This window comes from Schistocerca gregaria, chromosome 7 (genome assembly GCF_023897955.1).
Source record: "Schistocerca gregaria isolate iqSchGreg1 chromosome 7, iqSchGreg1.2, whole genome shotgun sequence".
Taxonomy (NCBI): domain Eukaryota; kingdom Metazoa; phylum Arthropoda; class Insecta; order Orthoptera; family Acrididae; genus Schistocerca; species Schistocerca gregaria.
The window spans coordinates 379,236,312-379,258,464 of record NC_064926.1 but is presented as its reverse complement, the minus strand read 5'-3'; the positions used below and the strand labels follow the sequence as shown (position 1 = coordinate 379,258,464).

General features: G+C 37.8%; 1 protein-coding gene across 3 annotated transcripts in view; it reads left to right on the top strand.

The window, feature by feature from the left end:
• Positions 1-22,153, top strand: part of LOC126281785 (elongation factor-like GTPase 1) — a 579,301-nt gene that overhangs the window by 104,188 nt on the left and 452,960 nt on the right. For 2 of the 3 annotated variants that reach the window (XM_049980993.1, XM_049980991.1), the window contains 2 exons: positions 6,599-6,822; positions 18,638-18,788. In XM_049980993.1, the coding sequence (XP_049836950.1) occupies positions 6,599-6,822; positions 18,638-18,788 (375 nt within the window). The remainder of the gene's footprint in view (positions 1-6,598; positions 6,823-18,637; positions 18,789-22,153) is intronic. The other variant, XM_049980992.1, reaches the window with a different exon arrangement.

Here is a 22,153-nt window from a genome sequence, read left to right as displayed (position 1 = left end):
GAACTAGGATATTGTGGAAATTGGGTGGGCAATGGAACAGCACTTTGAGTGGGGGGATAGGACTGTGGGTAGCATATTCTTCATTTTTAAATATAATGATAAGTAGTCAAAGTCCCAGCTTAGAATGGGGTTTAATTGTTACAGTCCAGGGTGATACTGATGAGGATTGGAGTGCTCCTTTGCAGCTGGTCCTTGGAAGTGGTTTAGTGATTTGAGGATATGGCATGGAAAATCTTTCAGTGACATGGGCTCAGTGGACAATGCCTGTCTGTGCAGATCTTAGTGAGACCTTCAACATTTTTGGGTAAGAGAATTCTTATCACTGCCTAAAATATATGAAAGTGTCTTTTGACATTGAAGAAATGACAGCTATCAAGATGTAGGTGTACTGTTCATATGGACAGAAATGTGAATGGAATCATCATAGAAGTGGAAGACAACATCCAGTATGGTGACACATTGGACTGAGGAAGGCCACAAGAAGCAAATGGGGGTGAAGTGTTCAGGCTGTGGAGGAATGAGGACAGTGTTTCTTGACTCTGGACCCTATCAGGAAAACATTGTTAATGAACATGAACAAGACAAGGGGGTTTGGAGTTTTTGAAGCAAGGAAGGTTTTCTCTTGAGAGTCCACAAAAAAATTGCCGTAAGTCGGTGGTATGTGGGTGCCCATGGCTATTTGTTTGTATATCTTCCCCTTAAAGGAGAATCAGTGTGTGTGAGGATCTAATTAGATATATAAGGAGTGAAGTGGTATTCAGTTTCAATGGTTTGATCTGAAATGTTGCTTTATGATTTGTGCCATCTGTATCCTTCCCACCAAATCGGTTTTTCTGAACTGCATTGATGAGAGTTGTCCTTGCATTGTATCTTTCATTCCTGCCCACAGTTTCCACTACACACCTGCTTCAAACCCACCTCTACCCCGCCCTAGCACCCTAGTTTGACTTATTGTGCATCCACACCCGAATCTCCTCCCTCCCGCCCTCCAGTCTCGACATTCTCTGTTCTGACACCTTCTCCAAATCTACATTGTCGTCATTGTTGCACAAACTCAGTAGTGTTGGTACCTGTGTCACATTCCTATCCTGTGCAAGTGCTATCACTTCTTCCTGATTCCCACTCTGTGCACTTGCTGCCTCCCTTCCAGCCAACTGCTACATCACACACTTTGCTTCTACTTCGCACCTCCCTTCTCCTCTAAACAATTTAGGATTAATTATTATAATTATCAGTTTGATAGGATTCATACTAGTCATAATCTGTGGCTAATATACTTTACAGAAGTAACCAGCAGTGGTTGCTAGTGCTTGTTATTGTGTAACTTGACTCATCCCACATCCCCAAAGGCTTTCTTTTATGATGGGTTTGATGGAACACGATCTGTGAGTGAATAAATGAAAAAATACAGCACACTCCACAACCTGACACAACCACCTCTCACCCTAGTCAAGCTGCAGAGCTGCATTCCTGGCATTGTGCATTCAGCTGGCATTCTGTAACTATACAGAGAGAGAGAGAGAGAGAGAGAGAGAGAGAGAGAGAGAGAGAGAGAGAGAGAGAATACATGCATGTGTAAAAATGATTTATTTGTAACCTGGCAAAGTTTTCAGTCCTGTTTATGTGCCTTATGCTAACCCAATTGATTATTTCCTCATGCACAAAAATGTTATATATTATCCTATAAAATTGTGGTGGGAAAATTCAAAACTGCTATCAGATTAGTTTACTTACATCCATTGTAGTGTACTGTTTTTCATTTGTTCCTCTTTCTTATGAGAGTAAGTGCGGTGGTTCATAACCTGGAGTAGAATTTCACAGGTTTATCTCAGTGCATCTCTGTTAAACCATTTGTAATCTTTTAATGTTTTTGTGTGCCTATAATCCCTATTGTCTACATCTGACCACATGGAGATTCCCCTTCCTTACTATTTACTATTGTACTAAGCTACTACCAACAGCATAGTGAACACATTATTGTGGCCAAGATAGACACGAAGCCCATGCCTACTACAGTAGTACAAGTTTATATGCCAACTAGCTCTGCAGATGATGAAAAAATTGATGAAATGTATGATGACATAAAAGAAATTATTCAGATAGTGAAGGGAAACGAAAATTTAATATTCGAGAGTAGGAAAAGGAGGGAAGAAACCATAGTGGATGAATATGGATTGGGGGAGAGAAATGGCAGAGGAAGCTGTCTGGTAGAATTTTGCACAGAGCATAACTTAATCATAGCTAACACTTGGTTCAAGAATCATAAAAAAAGGTTGTATACATGGAAGAATCCTGGAGATTCTAGAAGGTATCAGATAGATTGTATAATGGTAAGACAGAGATTTAGGAACCAGGTTTTAAATTGTAAGACATTTCCAGGGGCAGATGTGGACTGTGACCACAATCTATTGGTTATGAACTGTAGATTAAAACTGAAGAAACTGCAAAAAGGTGGGAATTTGAGGAAATGGGACCTGGATAAACTGACTAAACCAGAGGTTGTACAGAGTTTCAGGGAGAGCATAAGGGAACAATTGACAGGAATGGGGGAAAGAAATAGAGTAGAAGAATAATGGGTAGCTCTGAAGGATGAAGTAGTGAAGGCAGCAGAGGATCAAGTAGGTAAAAAGACAAGTGCTAGTAGAAATCCTTGGGTAACAGAAGAGATGCTGAATTAAATTGATGAAAGCAGAAAATATAAAAACACAGTAAATGAAGCAGGCAAAAAGGAATACAAGGGTCTCAAAAATGAGATCGACAGGAAGTGCAAAATGGCTAAGCAGGGATGGCTAGAGAACAAATGTAAGGATATAGAGGCTTATCTCACTAGGGGTAAGATAGATGCTGCCTACAGGAAAATTAGAGAGACCTTTGGAGAAAAGAGAGCCACTTCTATGAATATCAAGAGCTCAGGTGGAAACCCAGTTCTAAGCAAAGAAGGGAAAGCAGAAAGGTGGAAGGAGTATATAGAGGGTCTATACAAGGGCGATGTACTTGAGGACAGTATTATGGAAATGGAAGAGGATGTAGGTGAAGATAAAATGGGAGATTCGATACTGCGTGTAGAGTTTGTCGGAGCACTGAAAGACCTGAGTCGAAACAAGGCCCCGGGAGTAGACAACATTCCATTGGAACTACTGACGGCCTTGGGATAGCCAATCCTGACAAAACTCTACCATCTGGTGAGCAAGATGTGTGAGACAGGCGAAATTCCCTCAGACTTCAAGAAGAATATAATAATTCCAATCCCAAAGAAAACAGGTGTCGACAGATGTGAAAATTACCGAACTATTAGTTTAATAAGCCACAGCTGCAAAATACTAACGCGAATTCTTTACAGACGAATGGAAAAACTGGTAGAAGCCGACCTCGGCGAAGATCAGTTTGGATTCCGCAGAAATGTTGAAACACGTGAGGCAATACTGACCATATGACTTATCTTAGAAAATAGATCAAGGAAAGGCAAACCTACATTTCTAGCATTTATAGAATTAGAGAAAGCTTTTGACAGTGTTGATTGGAATACTCTCTTTCAAATTCTGAAGGTGGCAATGGTAAAATACAGGGAGCAAAAGGCTATTTACAATTGGTACAGAAACCAGGTGGCAGTTATAAGAGTCGAGGGGCATGAAAGGGCAGCAGCGGTTGGTAAGGGAGTGAGACAGGGGTTGTAGCCTGTCCCTGTTGTTTCAGTCTGTATATTGCGCAAGCAGTAAAGGAAACAAAGGAAAAATTCGGAGTAGGTATTAAAATCCATGGAGAAGAAATAAAAACTTTGAGGTTCGCTGATGACATTGTAATTCTGTCAGAGACAGCAAAGGACTTGGAAGAGCAGTTGAATGGAATGGACAGTGTCTCGAAAGGAGAATACAAGATAAACATCAACAAAAGCAAAACAAGGATAATGGAATGTAGTCGAATTAAGTCAGGTGATGCTGAGGGAATTAGATTAGGAAATGAGACACTTAAAGTAGTAAAGGAGTTTTGCTATTTGGGGAGCAAAATAACTGATGATGATCGAAGTAGAGAGGATATAAAATGTAGACTGGCAATGGCAAGGAAAGAGTTTCTGAAGAAGAGAAATTTGTTAACATTGAGAATAGATTTAAGTGTCAGGAAGTTGTTTCTGAAAGTATTTGTATAGAGTGTAGCCATGTATGGAAGTGAAACATGGAAGATAAATAGTTTAGACAAGAAGAGAATAGAAGCTTTCGAAATTTGGTGCTACAGAAGAATGCTGAAGATTAGATGGATAGATCACGTAACTAATGAGGAGGTATTGAATAGAATTGGGGATAAGAGGAGTTTATGGCATAACTTGACAAAAAGAAGGGATCGGTTGGTAGGATATGTTCTGAGGCATCAAGGGATCACAAATTTAGCATTGGAAGGCAGCGTGGAGGGTAAAAGTCGTAGAGGGAGACCAAGAGATGAATACACTAAGCAGATTCAGAAGGATGTAGGTTGCAGTAAGTACTGGGAGATGAAGAAGCTTGCACAGGATAGGGTAGCTTGGAGAGCTGCATCAAACCAGTCTCAGGACTGAAGACAACAACGACAACAACACTAAATGCATTGTATTCATAGATTTGTAGGGCATAAATGCAGGTTAACTTCAGTGTCAATCTGTGTCATTTACTGAAGCTGCACGCAACAGACTTTACTTCCAGTTACTTTTGCATTATACTATCATTGGAATCACATTTTACAGTTTTTGTTTCGAACGAGTTTAACAGATCACTCTGTAGGCACCAGATTTGAACATACCTTTCCTTCCGTTCCTCCTTCCAGTACCCATTACCCAGCCAACACCATATCAAGACTGGTATGATCCTTCTACAACTTCACAGAGAACCAATCATCCCTTATATAGGTTATTATTATGATGGCATCACCACTCCCAAAAGTATTTTAAAAATGCTGCCTACTCCACCTCTGGAAGTAATCAGTGTACCCCTTCTGCTTGCAATTAGTGTAATCTCATGGTCAGATGTGGGATTGCTTCTTAAAATGTTAGTGCGTTGTATCTCTGAGGTGGGACATGAGAACCAGCGTAGTACATACCTAGGTGGACGTGGAAAACTGCTTATAAACCACATCACATTAATCTGTGAGGTAGATTCTGGTGTGCCTTCCCATGTCGTGGAAGTGGGCACTTCAGCATGCTTGGTTATCAGGGCAAATTTCATCATACCTTTATGAATATGTATTAAACACTAAATATAGCCATAATTTTATCTTCTCTGATGCATTCACCAAGATGTTTTGTAACTTGGAAAGTTGTTTATTAGTATCCTCACTGAAAAATATTTTTCAGTTCCTTCTTCCTTCCCTCTCTCTATCATTTCTAACTTCACTGTTAACTTCGTACCATGTTTCTTATCATTTCATGTATTTTGTGAACACTTAGACTTTCCTTCATAGTCTTTACACATGTTTCATATTCTTTCATTGTGCTCCCTCCAATGTTATTGTCATCAACCAAAGGCCAAATACCAATTTTGCTTCCTTTATTTATTTACTTTGCATGTTAATTTCCTGTCTTCTGATCAAAGTTGTTGCATTTCATTTTAATCTTACCTTTCTTGTTTCTTTAGTTTGTAGATTTTATATTTCTTTGTTCACTGAATTTGTTATGAGTTAAAGTTTCTTTGACAATGAAGTCAGTAGATGAGCGATGACTGATATGGGACAAAGATAGGGAATGTCAAATGGCAATGACCTTTTGAATTTAACTGAATCTTTGATCCTGTGATGTTGTGTACAGTAAACATAGGTGTAATATAGAACATGTCAAAACAGAAAAGTTCATTATTATTTCCAAAGGACCAACCATTTTGATTACACCCTCTAACACAATTAATTAATGAAGAACAATATACACAAATTTAAATTTGTAGATACTCTATAACATCATAAAATTCATTTTGCTCCTGATAGTATTTGAATTTTTTTGGAAAGTTAGCATATTGTTTTGGAAAGTTAGTGTCATGTTACTATCGTGCAGGTTTCTAGGCAGACTTCTTAGTAACTTAATACCTGGTACTGTTTCATACACTGTCAGGTGGCAGGGTATACTTCATATATCGTTCTTCGTCTGTGTGTTATGAGTGTTTACATGTGTTGTGGGTGTTTACACTTGCATTTGTAATAAACTCTGAACTTTTTTGTGATGTATGCTATTATTTTATGTATGTACAAAGACATCTTACTGTCTAAATTGATATATGTGAACTGTGGAAACATAAATCAGTATGGCAAGTTATTTGAATTCCCTCCTTTTGTCTTAACTGCTGCACCATCTGTTTCCATTGCATATGTCATATATGTTTAATTATCAGTGAAAGTATGTATTTTCTGTATATTAGCATTGACTTAAAATTGTACCTACTTGTGAGTGCTTCTTCAGTTTCTGGCTCTCATTTGCAGTATCAATGTTTGTCCATTTTCCTCTGTTATTCTGTTGAAAACTGGCTTGATTATGTGACTCCTGAGTAAAATTTACAGTGTTGTATACTCTGCAGAAAATTTCTGCTCCGTTACACAGCAAATTTCTTAAATTTGGTTTAGAGCTCGAGTTATGTGAGTTTCTTTCTAGAAGTGGATTCAGAAGGAATGAGGCCGCTAAGTGACATTGAAGCACAACAAACAAAGAACAAAGAGGGTACAGAGGACATTAAAGTTGAAGACGCTAAACCCGGTGGGCAAGAAAGTGAAGATGTATTTATGGCATTTGCAAGAGTATATAGTGGTACTTTAAAAGTTGGAGAAGATGTCTTTGTCTTGGGACCCAAGCACAACCCACAGACAGCACTAGAAAAGGTGAGGAATATGTTGCTCTTTTTAAAAATATAAGCTATAATTTTTCCTTTAGGTTTAGTTCTTGTTTTTTTTTCACATTTCTGAAATAAATTCATTCTTAAACAACAGAGTTGGTGATAACTGTTGTGTTGGAGAGAGAGTGCCGCTGTTAGCATGGTGGATGGAGTAGTTCAGTGTGCTGTGGGGATGAGATGTTGGCAAACATGTTATTGGCCAGAGGCTTGGCAGTAGCAGTGGATAGAAGGGCCACAGTGTAGCAAATCACCAGCATTTCATTGCTTGACAAGAATAGTCTGTCAGCAACTATACCATCCAGAGCCATTTTCAAGCTGTAGCATACAGAAGATACTGACCCCCATCCCTTGCATGTACCTGTGCTCATTAGATACGAAAGAGCACAATAATTAGAAACAGTGCAGGATCACAATTATCCGATGTGCATAGTATGAAACAAGATCATATAGTCAGATAACTTAGTGTACCTGTTGGTAGACACTGATGTCAGTGTACTCTGGCAGTACATTGTACCCACCATCGGGCTCTCATGTGGTTGCAAGGGAGATGTAATCACAGGATAAAATGCAGGCTCTGATATGTCAGCCATTATCATTCACCATTGAAGACAGGAACCTACAGCCTGATCATTTGCATCCATTTGTTTCTCTTCAGTATCACATGTTGTTGTTGTTGTTGCGGTCTTCAGTCCTGAGACTGGTTTGATGCAGCTCTCCATGCTACTCTATCATGTGCAAGCTTCTTCATCTCCCAGTACCCACTGCAACCTACATCCTTCTGAATCTGTTTAGTGTATTCATCTCTTGGTCTCCCTCTACAATTTTGACTCTCCACGTTGCCCTCCAATACTAAATTGGTGATCCCTTGATGCCTCAGAACATGTCCTACCAATCGATCCCTTCTTCTAGTCAAGATGTGCCACAAATATGGGTTGAAATATGCCATAGTTAAACCCTTGTATACAAAAGGTGACAAGACAGACGTCAACAATTATCATCCTATTTCACTTCTGACATCCTTCTCAAAAGTGTTTGAAAAAGTAATGTACTCAAGAGTAACTTTACACATCAGTGGGAATAACGTTTTAACAAAATGTCAGTTCGGTTTTCAGAAAGGTGTTTCAACAGGTAGTGCTATACATGCTTTCACTGATCAAATTTTAAATGCTCTGGATAGTAGAACATCACCAATTGGGTTTTTCTGTGATCTCTCTAAGGCTTTTGATTGTGTGGATCATGAAATCCTGTTAGATAAGCTGAAGTACTATGGAATGAATGGTTCAGTACACAGATGGTTCACTTCATATTTAACTGGTAGAATGCAGAAGGTTGAAACAGTAAACCCACATAGTACACCAGATTATTCAGACTGGGGATGTATCAGGAATGGGGTACCACAGGGTTCTGTCTTGGGGCCTTTATTGTTTTTAATATATGTTAATGACTTGCCTAATTATATTCATGAAGATGCAAACTTGGTTCTCTTTGCAGATGACACAAGTATTGTAATCAAGCCTAAAAAGCAAGAATCAGCTGAGGAAAATGCAAATAATGTTTTTCAAAGAGTTATTAGGTGGTTTTCCGTAAATGGACTTTCATTGAACTTTGAAAAAACACTGTACATACAGTTCAGTACAGGGAAAGGCATAACACCGGAAATAAATATAGAGTGTGGGGGAAAATCTTTAGCTAAAGCAGATTGTTCAAAATTTCTGGGTGTCTGTATTGATCAGAATTTAAACTGGAAGACACACATTGACAATCTACTGAAGCGATTGAGCTCAGCTACCCATGCTATTAGTATCATTGCAAATTTTGGAGACAAGCATATCAGTAAGTTAGCTTACCATGCATATTTTCATTCGTTGCTTTCTTACGGAATCATCTTTTGGGGCAGTTCATCACTAAGAAAGAACGTATTTATTGCACAAAAACGTGTTATCAGAATAATGTCTGGGGCTCATCCAAGATCATCTTGTAGACAATTATTTAAAGAATTAGGGATATTGCCAGTAGCTTCACAATATATATACAGCCTAATGAAATTTGTTGTTAGTAACCCAGATCACTTCAGAATTAATAGCACAGTCCGCAGCTACAATACTAGGAGGCAGGGTGACCTTCACTACCGTTCATTGAATTTGACATTGGCACAAAAGGGGATGAATTATACTGCCACGAAGATTTTTGGTCACTTGCCAAACAACATCAAAAGTCTGACAGACAGCCAATCGGCATTCAAAAGTAAGTTAAGGGAATTCCTGAATGACAACTCCTTCTACTCCATAGATGAATTTTTAGACATAGGCTAAAGAAATACAGTAAGTATTAACAATTGTACCATATATAAGACTAACAAAGATTATTTGGGATAAATGAATCTTTTGTACTTTGACACGTTCCACATCATTAAGAAAGAGTCGTGTTCATGATCCATGGAACAAACTAACTAACTAACTAACAAACTTCTCTTCTCCCCAATCCTATTCAATACTTCCTCATTAGTCACGTGATCTACCCATCTAATCTTCAGTATTCTTCTGTAGCACCACATTTCAAAAGCCTCTATTCTCTTCCTGTCCAAACTATTTATCGTCCATGTTTCATTTCCATACATGGCTACACTCCATACAAATACTTTCAGAAACAACTTCCTGACACTTAAATCTATACTCGATGTTAACAAATTTCTCTTCGTCAGAAACGCTTTCCTTGCCATTGCCAGTCTACATTTTATATCCTCTCTACTTCGACCGTCATCAGTTATTTTGCTCCCCAAATAGCAAAACTTCTTTACTACTTTAAGTGTCTCATTTCCTAATCTAATTCCCTCAGCATCACCCAACTTAATTCGACTACATTCCATTATCCTCATTTTGCTTTTGTTGATGTTCATCTTATATCCTCCTTTCAAGACACTGTCCATTCCATTTAACTGCTCTTCCAAGTCCTTTGCTGTCTGTGACAGAATTACAAAGTCATCGGCGAACCTCAACGTTTTATTTCTTCTCAATGGATTTTAATACCTACTCTGAATTTTTCTTTTGTTTCCTTTACTGCTTGCTCAATATACGCATTGAATAACATCGGGGAGAGGCTACAACCCTGTCTTACTCCCTTCCCAACCGCTGCTTCCCTTTTCATGTCCCTTGACTCTTACAACTGCCATCTGGTTTCTGTACAAATTGTAAATAGCCTTTTGCTCTCTGTATTTTACCCCTGCCACCTTTAGAATTTGAAAGAGAGTATTCCAGTCAACATTGTCAAAAGTTTTCTCTAAGTCTACAAATGCTAGAAACGTAGGTTTGCCTTTCCTTAATCTTTCTTCTAATATAAGTCGTAAGATCAGTATTGCCTCACGTGTCCCAACATTTCTACGGAATCCAAACTGATCTTCGTCGAGGTTGGCTTCTACTAGTTTTTCCATTCGTCTGTAAAGAATTCGCATTAGAATTTTGCAGCTGTGACTTATTAAACTGATAGTTTGGTAATTTTCACATCTGTCAACACCTGCTTTCTTTGGGATTGGAATTATATTCTTCTTGAAGTCTGAGGGTATTTCACCTGTTTCATACATCTTGCTCACCAGATGGTAGAGTTTTGTCAGGACTGGCTCTCCCAAGACTGTCAGTAATTCCAATGGAATGTTGTCTACTCCGGAGGCCTTGTTTTGACTCAGGTCTTTCAGAGCTCTGTCAAACTCTTCACACAGTATGGTATCTCCCATTTCATCTTCATCTACATCCTCTTCCATTTCCATAATATTGTCCTCAAGTAAATCACCCTTGTATAGACCCTCTATATACTCCTCCACCTTTCTGCTTTCCCTTCTTTGCTTTGAACTGGGTTTCCACCTGAGCTCTTGATGTTCATAGAAGTGGCTCTCTTTTCTCCAAAGGTCTATTTAATTTTCCTGTAGGCAGTATCTATCTTACCCCTAGTGAGATAAGCCTCTACATCCTTGCATTTGTCCTCTAGCCATCCCTGCTTAGCCATTTTGCATTTCCTGTAGATGTCATTTTTGAGACATTTGCATTCCTTTTTGTCTTCTTCATTTACTGCATTTTTATATTTTCTCCTTTCATCAATTAAATTCAATATTTCTTCTGTTACCCAAGGATTTCTACTAGCCCTCGTCTTTTTACCTACTTGATCCTCTGCTGCCTTCACTACTTTGTCCCTCAAAGCTACCCATTCTTCTTCTACTATATTTCTTTCCCCTATTCCTGTCAATTCTTCCCTTATGCTCTCCCTGAAACTCTGTACAACCTCTGGTTCTTTCAGTTTATGCAGGTCCCATCTCCTTAATTTCCCACCTTTTTGCAGTTTCTTCAGTTTTAATCTACAGTTCATAACCAATAGATTGTGGTCAGAGTCCACATCTGCTGCTCGAAATGTCTTACAACTTAAAACCTGGTTCCTAAATCTCTGTCTTACGATTATATAATCTATCTGATACCTTTTATTATCTCCAGGATTCTTCCATGTATACAACATTCTTTCATGATTCTTAAACCAAGTGTTAGCTATGATTAAGTGGTGCTCTATGCAAAATTCTACTAGGGGGCTTCCTCTTTCATTTCTTAGCCTCAATCCATATTCACCTACTATGTTTCCTTCTCTCCCTTTTCCTACACTTGAATTCCAGTCACCCATGCCTATTAAATTTTCATCTCCCTTCACTATCTGAATAATTTCTTTTATTTCATCATACATTTCTTCAATTCCTTCGTCATCTGCAGAGCTAGTTGGCATATAAACTTGTACTACTGTAGTAGGCGTGGGTTTCGTATCTATCTTGGCCACAATAATGCTTTCACTATGCTGTTTGTAGTTGCTTACCCGCATTCCTATTTTCCTATTCATTATTAAACCTACTCCTGCATTACCCCTATTTGATTTTGTGTTTATAACCCTGTAGTCACCTGACCAGAAGTCTTGTTCCTCCTGCCACCGAACTTCACTAATTCCCACACTATCTAACTTTAACCTATCCATTTCCCTTTTTAAATTTTCTAACCTACCTGCCTGATTAAGGGATCTGACATTCCACACTTCGATCCGTAGAACGCCAGTTTTATTTCTCCTGATAACGACATCCTCTTGAGTAGTCCCCGCTTGGAGATCCGAATGGGGGCTATATTACCTCCGGAACATTTTACCCAAGAGGACACCATCATCATTTAATCATACAGTAAAGCTGCATGCAGTATCACATAGACAATTGATATCCTCACCAGTTGGTTAGTTAGTTAGTTAGTTAGTTAGTTAGTTATATTACTTGTTCCATGGATCATGAACACGATTCTTTCGTAATGATGTGGAACGTGTCAAAGTACAAAAGATTCATTTATCCCAAATAATCTTTGTTAGTCTTATATACGGTACAATTGTTAATACTTACTGTATTTCTTTAGCCTATGTCTAAAAATTCATCTATGGAGTAGAAGGAGTTGTCATTCAGGAATTCCCTTAACTTACTTTTGAATGCCGATTGGTTGTCTGTCAGACTTTTGATGCCGTTTGCAAGTGACCAAAAATCTTTGTGGCAGTATAATGCACCCCCTTTTGTGCAATGTCAAATTCAATGAACGGTAGTGAAGGTCACCCTGCCTCCTAGTATTGTAGCTGCGGACTGTGCTATTAATTCTGAAGTGATCTGGGTTACTAACAACAAATTTCATTAGGCTGTATATATATTGTGAAGCTACTGGCAATATCCCTAATTCTTTAAATAATTGTCTACAAGATGATCTTGGATGAGCCCCAGACATTATTCTGATAACACGTTTTTGTGCAATAAATACGTTCTTTCTTAGTGATGAACTGCCCCAAAAGATGATTCCGTAAGAAAGCAACGAATGAAAATATGCATGGTAAGCTAACTTACTGATATGCTTGTCTCCAAAATTTGCAATGATACTGATAGCATAGGTAGCTGAGCTCAATCGTTTCAGTAGATTGTCAGTGTGTGTCTTCCAGTTTAAATTCTGATCAATACAGACACCCAGAAATTTTGAACAATCTGCTTTAGCTAAAGATTTTCCCCCACACTCTATATTTATTTCCAGTGTTATGCCTTTCCCTGTACTGAACTGTATGTACAGTGTTTTTTCAAAGTTCAATGAAAGTCCATTTACGGAAAACCACCTAATAACTCTTTGAAAAACATTATTTGCATTTTCCTCAGCTGATTCTTGCTTTTTAGGCTTGATTACAATACTTGTGTCATCTGCAAAGAGAACCAAGTTTGCATCTTCATGAATATAATTAGGCAAGTCATTAACATATATTAAAAACAACAAAGGCCCCAAGACAGAACCCTGTGGTACCCCATTCCTGATACATCCCCAGTCTGAATAATCTGGTGTACTATGTGGGTTTACTGTTTCAACCTTCTGCATTCTACCAGTTAAATATGAAGTGAACCATCTGTATACTGAACCATTCATTCCATAGCACTTCAGCTTATCTAAGAGGATAAGCTAGAATTATTTGAGGAACAGCCAAGGGTTGTTACATGTTCCTCAGACTCACTTGAGCTCAGCCCTATTAAGCACATCTAGGACACCATCAAGTGGGATGAGAGTGCTATGAAGTCTCTCTTATCAATCTCTGTGAATTGTGATTGGTCAGTTGAACTGTCATGGATCATGATGGGTATCCAGTGTTTTTGGTGTCTAAAGGGGACTGTGCTATGACACATTGTTGCTGCCATCAGAGTGGAAGGGAGCGGTACATGTTGGTGGCTGGATGTATCTAATTCAATTCTACATGCATATAATAAGTTACATTTATTTTATTTGCATTTAATATATCCACATAACAAAGTGTACTTTTATACAAACAATCTAAAAAAAAAAAAGCTTTTTTTAAAGAAGACACCAAAACAGACTACTCAACTCTCCAAAACTGGTATTCCCTGTCTATCAACCCAGCCGCCTTTTTATTTATTCATTTGTTATTGTTTTACCATTTGTATGGAATTTTATCTTTACTTTTTTAAGTAAAAAGGTCGCAGGAGGTGTAACCATGCGGTGTTACACAGTCCTATGTATCAGAGTGTCACAGAGAAGTGATACTGCATACCTGTCCCATTTTTTTTTTATTTTGGAGTGTATTGCTAATATGTATTAAACTGATGAAGGTATATAGACTGTGGAGCTTGACCATGTCTATAAATTTTCTTTACATTATTGTAGATCTATGGTAATCAGATTCAGAAGGATGTAAGTTGCATTAGTTATTCGAAGATGTAGAGGCTTACATATTATAGAGTAGCATGGAGAATGGAGAACTACATAAACCAGTCTTTAATCACATAGGTGTATAGTATCCAGATTCAGAAGGACGTAAGTTGCATTAGTTATTCAAAGATACAGAGGCTTACATGGGACAGAGTAGTATGGAGAATGGAAAACTACATAAACCAGTCTTCAGACTGAAGACCACGACAAGAACAACCAATCTTTGAGAATAGAGTGACAATTTTAAGCATTGTTGTAAACAGTTTTATAAATTTTGACTTCACCTGTTCTGTAATATTTTAGTATGGGTACTAAGGAGTCTAGTTTTGAGTATCCTAAAAAAAATATGATCATCATCACTGTAATAGTTGACTATCAAGAAACAGATCAACTAAGACACGGTACTATTCACACATCTCAAAACTGAATGTAACACATCTCATATGTAATGGCAGGGAAAAAAATGTGGAGCTTACAGAACACATTGAATATATTATGTGAGAAAATATAACTGTATTTAACTGGATGAAAGTACTTCATCTCTTAATCCTAGAAGAAAGAGAAAAACAAAAAAGAACATAAAAATATAAAGTCTTCATATCCAGATTTCACAGCATTTGTGAACATGCTGACTCTTTGCTGTCCTCTGTGACTTTTATTTTGCTCAATACCAAATTTACCTCTATATGTATCTGAACAACTAGTTTTCATTGAAAAAGATGGAGGAGAAGTTTGCAAGATCAGGAGGTTAAACAATGCACTTATTGTTCAATGAAGTTCCACTTTAGGCCAGTTCACTTCATCTAATACTTTTCCTTGTAGAAATAACATCTTAGAAACTGCAGTGGCTGAAATGAAATCAATAACTTTGACACTGTTCAGTTGCTTTTTCATTATCTTATTTTATGGTAACCATTTTCCGCTGTGCTCTCTTCAGACCAGAATGTTATTTTGGTGGCAGCAAAGGCAGCAATGAAGTAGCAGTTTCTGTATTAGGCACCAGGGGACTGTGTCAACTTGTCAAGTTGTCTTGTTTACACAGCTGACTAATGTCCAGTACAGCAGACCACTATTTCGTTGGTGCCTGCACTGCCACTGCAACAACAATCTGGTCTGATGGTGGCATGGCTAAAATTAGTTACCAGAAAATAAAATAACAAAAAAGTGACTTTGTGTCAAATTACTAATATTTATACAGTGAGTACATTCCATCACATAAGTATGGTTCTGGAAGGTCTGTACACATCGTCATTAAACTCAAAACATTTTCAATCAGAAATTTCTTTGCATATGGGAATAAGAGGGGTTCAGTGTGTGCCAAATCTAGTGCATCGGTTGTAAGTTCCAACAATTTGTATTTCAAATTCTTTTTTCTGAAGAGAGTCAGATTAGGCCTCTTCTGATGTAGTTTTTCATTGAAGTAACCCAGAAGACTTGTGTCAGTCATCAATATGAAGAGTTGCTTTTGCACCTCTAGGAAACATTGGTTGTTTTCATACTTGATAAAATCAACTCAGGCATTTTTGGTGCTGGGACACTGGCCTCCATCAGTAGTGTAAGCAGTACCTGTACTAAAGTACATATGGTATATTTGCCTCCATTGAATCTGGCTGAAGAGTTGGTGGTGGGGACAGTTTACTACTAACAATGTGGTCCACACCAGATTTGCATTCACCCATTTTAATTGCACTTAGATGTTGATTGAACTGCAGTTTATGGCAAATTGAATTTCATCTGTTTAAATTATGTATAGCTAAATAGCTAGCTACATACTACACTTGTTTGATGTCCTATTATGCGATTGTTAATGAGCAGTAACCTAACATGGGAGTGACTCGAAAGTTCACATGTGACAAGGAATGTGTAACACAGTCACTGTACAAAGTTCTTAAATCACTGTCCTTGAAGTCATAACAGTTACATTGATACAAAGATAATGTGCACAGCAAATGTAACTATTGGAAATAACACTGTTCACATTCTGATCCTATTATCACAATAAGTATTGGCCATTATTAGAAGATTTACACAGTTCATGAAATTAACTGCTGATTCACAGTCAGTCACTATACTATGGAGCAAACTCACGGACATGAAATTTGGATAAATCGTCATACATGTTCTGGTTTGTTACCTGTACTAAATCATCTGCAGTACACTATCCTGTATTTTTGGGCCTATATTTTACTGCATTCAAACTCACCACGAACTAGCCTAAAATGGCTTCCAAACTGCCTCTTATATATATTTGCAGTAATTAAAACTAAAACTGGCTGTTATTGATTGTTGCAGTTTCTTAATTTACAATTAAAGATTTATGTTTCTGAGTAACTGAATAGTGGATGGTGTAGCAGTAATTTTTAAGTTGATTAAAAGATGCACTGTCTAGCTGCTAGATATTGATAACATCTGTGAATTTGATCAAAGATAGTGAGACGAAAGATGATTATTAATGAGCAGTACACTGTGCACTAATTAATGGTAACTGTCTGTGTTGAGATCTGAAAGAGACCAGATGCATATGATGACCTGTGTAAAAAATGTACACATGCCAAATATTATTAACCTTGTGGTTGTATTAAAAAAAGGTTGTTTGTGAAAATATAGTCAGCACAGTTTTGAAAATTACATCATAAAAGTACATCATAATAAATGCTTGGATGATTGTGAGGGCCTGCAAGGGTGCCAGTAATAATAGAGGGAAACACCAATATGCCACCACAGCGTCAAAGAGATATAAGAAATCATTTGAAGAAAGAACATAAGAACATTATAATTTTTATATCTATGAATTCATAACGAATTATTATAGTTCAATTTTTTTCTTCATTAGTTTCAGTACTATTCAGATATCCAAAATCCCTCCTTTATCCAATAATATATTCAAGAATAATCTTTAAAAATAATTTAACCCTTTAAATAATGTTTCCATTGCCATTTCCAAATCCTTTGCTCATAATTTTACAATAGCTATTAGTTTAAACTAGTACTTTTATATATTATAGTAATTTCTGTAGAATTACTCTGGCTAGTTTGCCTAAAAATTGGATTATTTTCAGTAAAAATATTTTAACTAAGTATGTTGTTATTACAGAATTAAATGAGCATGAATGGTATTAACATATTTTTGTAATTAACTGTACAAACATGATATTTACATGCATTTTTTATCTACTCTATCGGGAACTTAGTAATCATGTATACGTTCACTAATGGACAATGACAAGGAAATCTAAATTTACTCATGTTTTGTAATTAGTACAGTTTTTTGGCAAACTATCTGTCTCATTATCTCTTGACAACCAAAGGAATGTGATAAATGATAAAAGTAAGGGTTGAAGCCCTGAGTCAATATTTGGTATCTTTATATACTGTGGACATGTCATCTAGATGACCATATCGAAAAAATCACAAAATTTGGAAAAAAATAATACTAATTTGGAATGGGAGGGGAGAGGAGGGGAGGGGTGGCATTGGGACGGTAGGGGTGGCATTGGGACAGGAGGGGAAGGGGGAAAGAAAAAGGATCCTCTTGCTTTGTTGCACATTCATTTACTGTTCTTTTCTAGTATGAAACTGATACATAAAATAAGGTGGTTTCTTTAAAACTGATTCTAACATTGACAATAAATTTTTTTTAGCATTTGCTTTTGATCAGCTGCATTTTTGCATAACACTGTGCCATAGTTAATTCGTAATTTTCACACTATTTTGTATGATATGTCTGTTAAGATCAAACAAATTTCTGGCTTCCAGCCTGTCATTGTTTAATTCATTGCACAATATTTGGACTGAGCACCCACCAGTCAAAATATTGTACAATGAATTAAATGAGAACTCGCTGCAATCCCCAAATTTGTTTAAACATTCAATTTGTTGGGAAAATTTTAAAATGTCGTTTGTGCTAGATATGTCACACACCTTTAGTTTCTGATCATCCAGTGCCACATTGGGCACTTTTTTGATGGCTCAACACTGGAGACAGTTTTGGAACATGCTGCACATGGATCATATTCAAATCTGATTGTCTTCTTTTGAAAATGAAAGAGCAGATGATTTAGAAATCTCCACCAACTTTTGATTAACCTTGATTGATAATAAACTGTCCAGAACAAATAATCTTATGATAGTTTGTTAGGTTAGTTTATTCATTTCAGTGAAACATCTGGTGTAGGTACTTTGGTAAGCAATAATAACAAAATTATCTGGAGATCAAGTTAACACTTGATTTGATTATTATATATCATATATCAAAATAATAAAAACAGAATTTTGTTAACATCAGTGTCATCTCTGAGAAATTTTATTTTTGCCCTTATGGCTATAAAATATCCTTGAAATATAAGTACACATTTTTATATCTCTTCCTATATAATTTCTTTTATATTAGAAAACAGCTGCATGATACATCTAATTCTGTAGCTGCGCTCTGTGTATTCTGTATGTACTATTCACATTTTTTGCCTTCATTCTGATTTCACAACTTCCAACATTACAATATTCTGAAATAAATTAAAAGTTGGTATCTGTAGTTTTTTTGTATGTTGCTGACAGGAAGAAAATAAGGAAGAAGTGGATCCTAGTCTCACCTTGAAGGATTTGAAACCTGGGCAGCACTTAACAAGAGCTCGGATTGGTCAGCTGTACATTATAATGGGGCGAGAGTTAATGCCTGTAACAGAAGCACCTGCAGGAAATGTAATAGGTATATGCTCTGGCTTCCAGGCTAATGTTTTCTTTACACACTTACTTTAGTACCTAGATTTCTCTTAATTTCGTTTATCAAGCTGTTATATTCTTTTGACTACAAGGAGTATTATAAAGTCAGGATCAGTTTTTAGATGGTGGACTGCGGTTCCCTCTGTGGATGTAAGGTTAGTTTGCATGTTTGAGGGATTTGGGGAATGGTGGTGACACAAGGTTTGAGGTTAAAAAATGATGGAAAGTTAACAGGGGCAGTTTGGGAGCAATGGGGGTGAATTATGGTTGGATGGAGGAATGAACTGAGTCAGGCAAGGTTCAATATTGGTCTTTGGTTGAGTCTGTATACTTTGTCAGCAGGTAGGATTATAAGGTCAGGATTAGTTTTTAAATGGTGGACTACAGTTCTTTCTGTGGATGCAAGGTTAGTTGGCAGATTGAGGGTCATATTATACTCATTTGTATGCTGTGAATTTTTTCTTTTTTCTGTCTCTTTCTTTACTGTACTTCACTTGCGGAAGTATATAGTAACACCATTACCCATATGGTAGTACATGATTTTCCATAACGTTAACCTGATGGATAGACAGTAACCATGCAAAGCCTTTCATGTCCATTTTTTCTAGCTCATTTTTGGCCACAAGATTGCTAAATTTCTTTAGACTCAAAATGCAGGTCATACCTCTACATTACATAAAGACAGTATGTGATGTATGAAAGTAGATTTTTCTGATACTGGGAAGTCATGAATGAAGCACAAATAATAAGGGTATATAAGTACCCACTCATCATACTGTCAACCGAACTCACTCATCATACTGTCAACCGAAAGGTTGGTGGTTCGAGCCCACCCGGGGTCGCCACCAACCATCTGCAGCATTGTCGACAGGACTGACTACGGACCTTTGGTACAGAGCCAAGTGGAGGGTCTGAATCAGAGACTGAGACAGTTCTGCGACCGTGTGGGCTGCAGATTCCTCGACTTGTGCCATAGGGTGGTGGGGTTTCGGGTTTCACTGGATAGGTCAGGAGTCCAATACACCCAACAGGTGGCTACATGGGTAGCAGGGGTTATGTGGCGTGGACTGGGTGTTTTTTTTAGGTTAGATGGCCTTGGGAAAGTACAGAAAGGGCAACAGCCTCAAAGGGTGCGTGGCAAAGTCAGGACATGTGGGGACCAAGCAGCAGTCGGTATTGTAGTTGTAAACTGTCGAAGGTGCATTGGTAAAGAACCGGAACTTCAAGCGGTGATAAAAAGCACCGAAGCTGAAATCTTTCTAGGTACAGAAAGCTGGCTGAAGCCAGAGATAAATTCTGCCGAAATTTTTACAAAGGTACAGACGGTGTTTAGAAAGGATAGATTTCATGCAACCGATGGTGGTGTGTTTGTCACTGTTAGTTGTAGTTTATCCTGTAGTGAAATGGAAGTGGATAGTTCCTGTGAATTATTATGGGTGGAGATTATACTCAACAACCGAGCTAGGTAAATAATTGGCTCCTTTTACCGACCTCCCGACTCAGCAGCATTAGTGGCAGAACAACTGAGAGAAAATCTGGAATACATTCACATAAATTTCCTCAGCATGTTATAGTCTTAGGTGGAGATTTCAATTTACCAGATATAGACTGGGACACTCAAATGTTTAGGACGGGTGGTAGAGACAGAGCATCGAGTGACATACTGAGTGCACTATCCGAAAATTACCTCGAGCAATTAAACAGAAAACCGACTCATAGAGGTAACATCTTGGATCTACTGGCAACAAACAGACCCAAACTTTTTGACTCTAAGTTCAGAACAGGGAATCAGTGATCATAAGGCCATTGCAGCATCCCTGAAAATGGAAGTAAATAAGATTATAAAAAAAGGGAGGAAGGTTTTTCTGTTTAGCAAGAGTAATATGAGGCAGATTTCAGACTACCTAACAGATCAAAACGAAAATTTCTGTTCCAACACTGACAATGTTGAGTGTTTATGGAAAAAGTTCAAGGCAATCGTAAAATACGTTTTAGGCAGGTATGTGTTGAGTAAAACTGTGAGAGACAGGAAAAACCCACTGTGGTTCCAAAACAAAGTAAGGAAACTACTGCGAAAGCAAAGAGAGCTTCACTGCAAGTTTAAATGCAGCCAAAACCTCTCAGACAAACAAAAGCTAACGATGTCAAAGTTAGCATAAGGAGGGCTATGCGTGAAGCGTTCAGTGAATTCGAAAGTAAAATTCTATGTACCGCCTTGACAGAAAATCCTAGGAAGTTTTGGTCTTACGTTAAATCAGTAAGTGGATCGAAACAGCATATCCAGACACTCTGGGATGATGATGGCATTGAAACAGAGGATGACACACGTAAAGCTGAAATACTAAACACCTTTTTCCAAAGCTGTTTCACAGAGGAAGACTGCACTGCAGTTTCTTTTCTAAATCACCACATGAACAAAAAAGTGGTTGACATCAAAATAATTGTCCAAGGAATAGAAAAGCAACTGAAGGTCTCTAGAAGAGTGAAGCGTTCCAAAGGATTGGAAAAGGGCACAGGTCATCCCCGTTTTCAAGAAGGGACGTCGAACAGATGTGCAGAACTATAGACCTATATCTCTAACGTCGATCAGTTGTAGAATTTTGGAACACGTATTATGTTCGAGTATAATGTCTTTTCTGGAGACTAGAAATCTACTCTGTAGGAATCAGCATGGGTTTCGAAAAAGACGGTCGTGTGAAACCCAGCTCGCGCTATTCGTCCACGAGACTCAGAGGGCCTTAGACACGGAGGGCCTTAGACACGGGTTCACAGGTGGATGCCGTGTTTCTTGACTTCCGCAATGCGTTTGACACAGTTCCCCACAGTCGTTTAATGAACAAAGTAAGAGCATACAGACTATCAGATCAATTGTGTGATTGGATTGAGGAGTTCCTAGATAACAGAACGCAGCATGTCATTCTCAATGGAGAGAAGTCTTCCGAAGTAAGAGTGATTTCAGGTGTGCCGCAGGGGAGTGTCATGGGACCGTTGCTGTTCACAATATACATAAATGACCTGGTGGATGACATCGGAAGTTCACTGAGGCTTTTTGCAGATGATGCTGTGGTGTATCGAGAGGTTGCAACAATGGAAAATTGTACTGAAATGCAGGAGGATCTGCAGCGAATTGACGCATGGTGCACGGAATGGCAATTGAATCTCAATGTAGACAAGTGTAATGTGATGCGAATACATAGAAAGATACGTCCCTTATCATTTAGCTACAAAATAGCAGGTCAGCAACTGGAAGAAGTTAATTCCATAAATTATCTGGGAGTACTCATTAGGAGTGATTTAAAATGGAATGATCATATAAAGATGATCGTCGGTAAAGCAGATGCCAGACTGAGA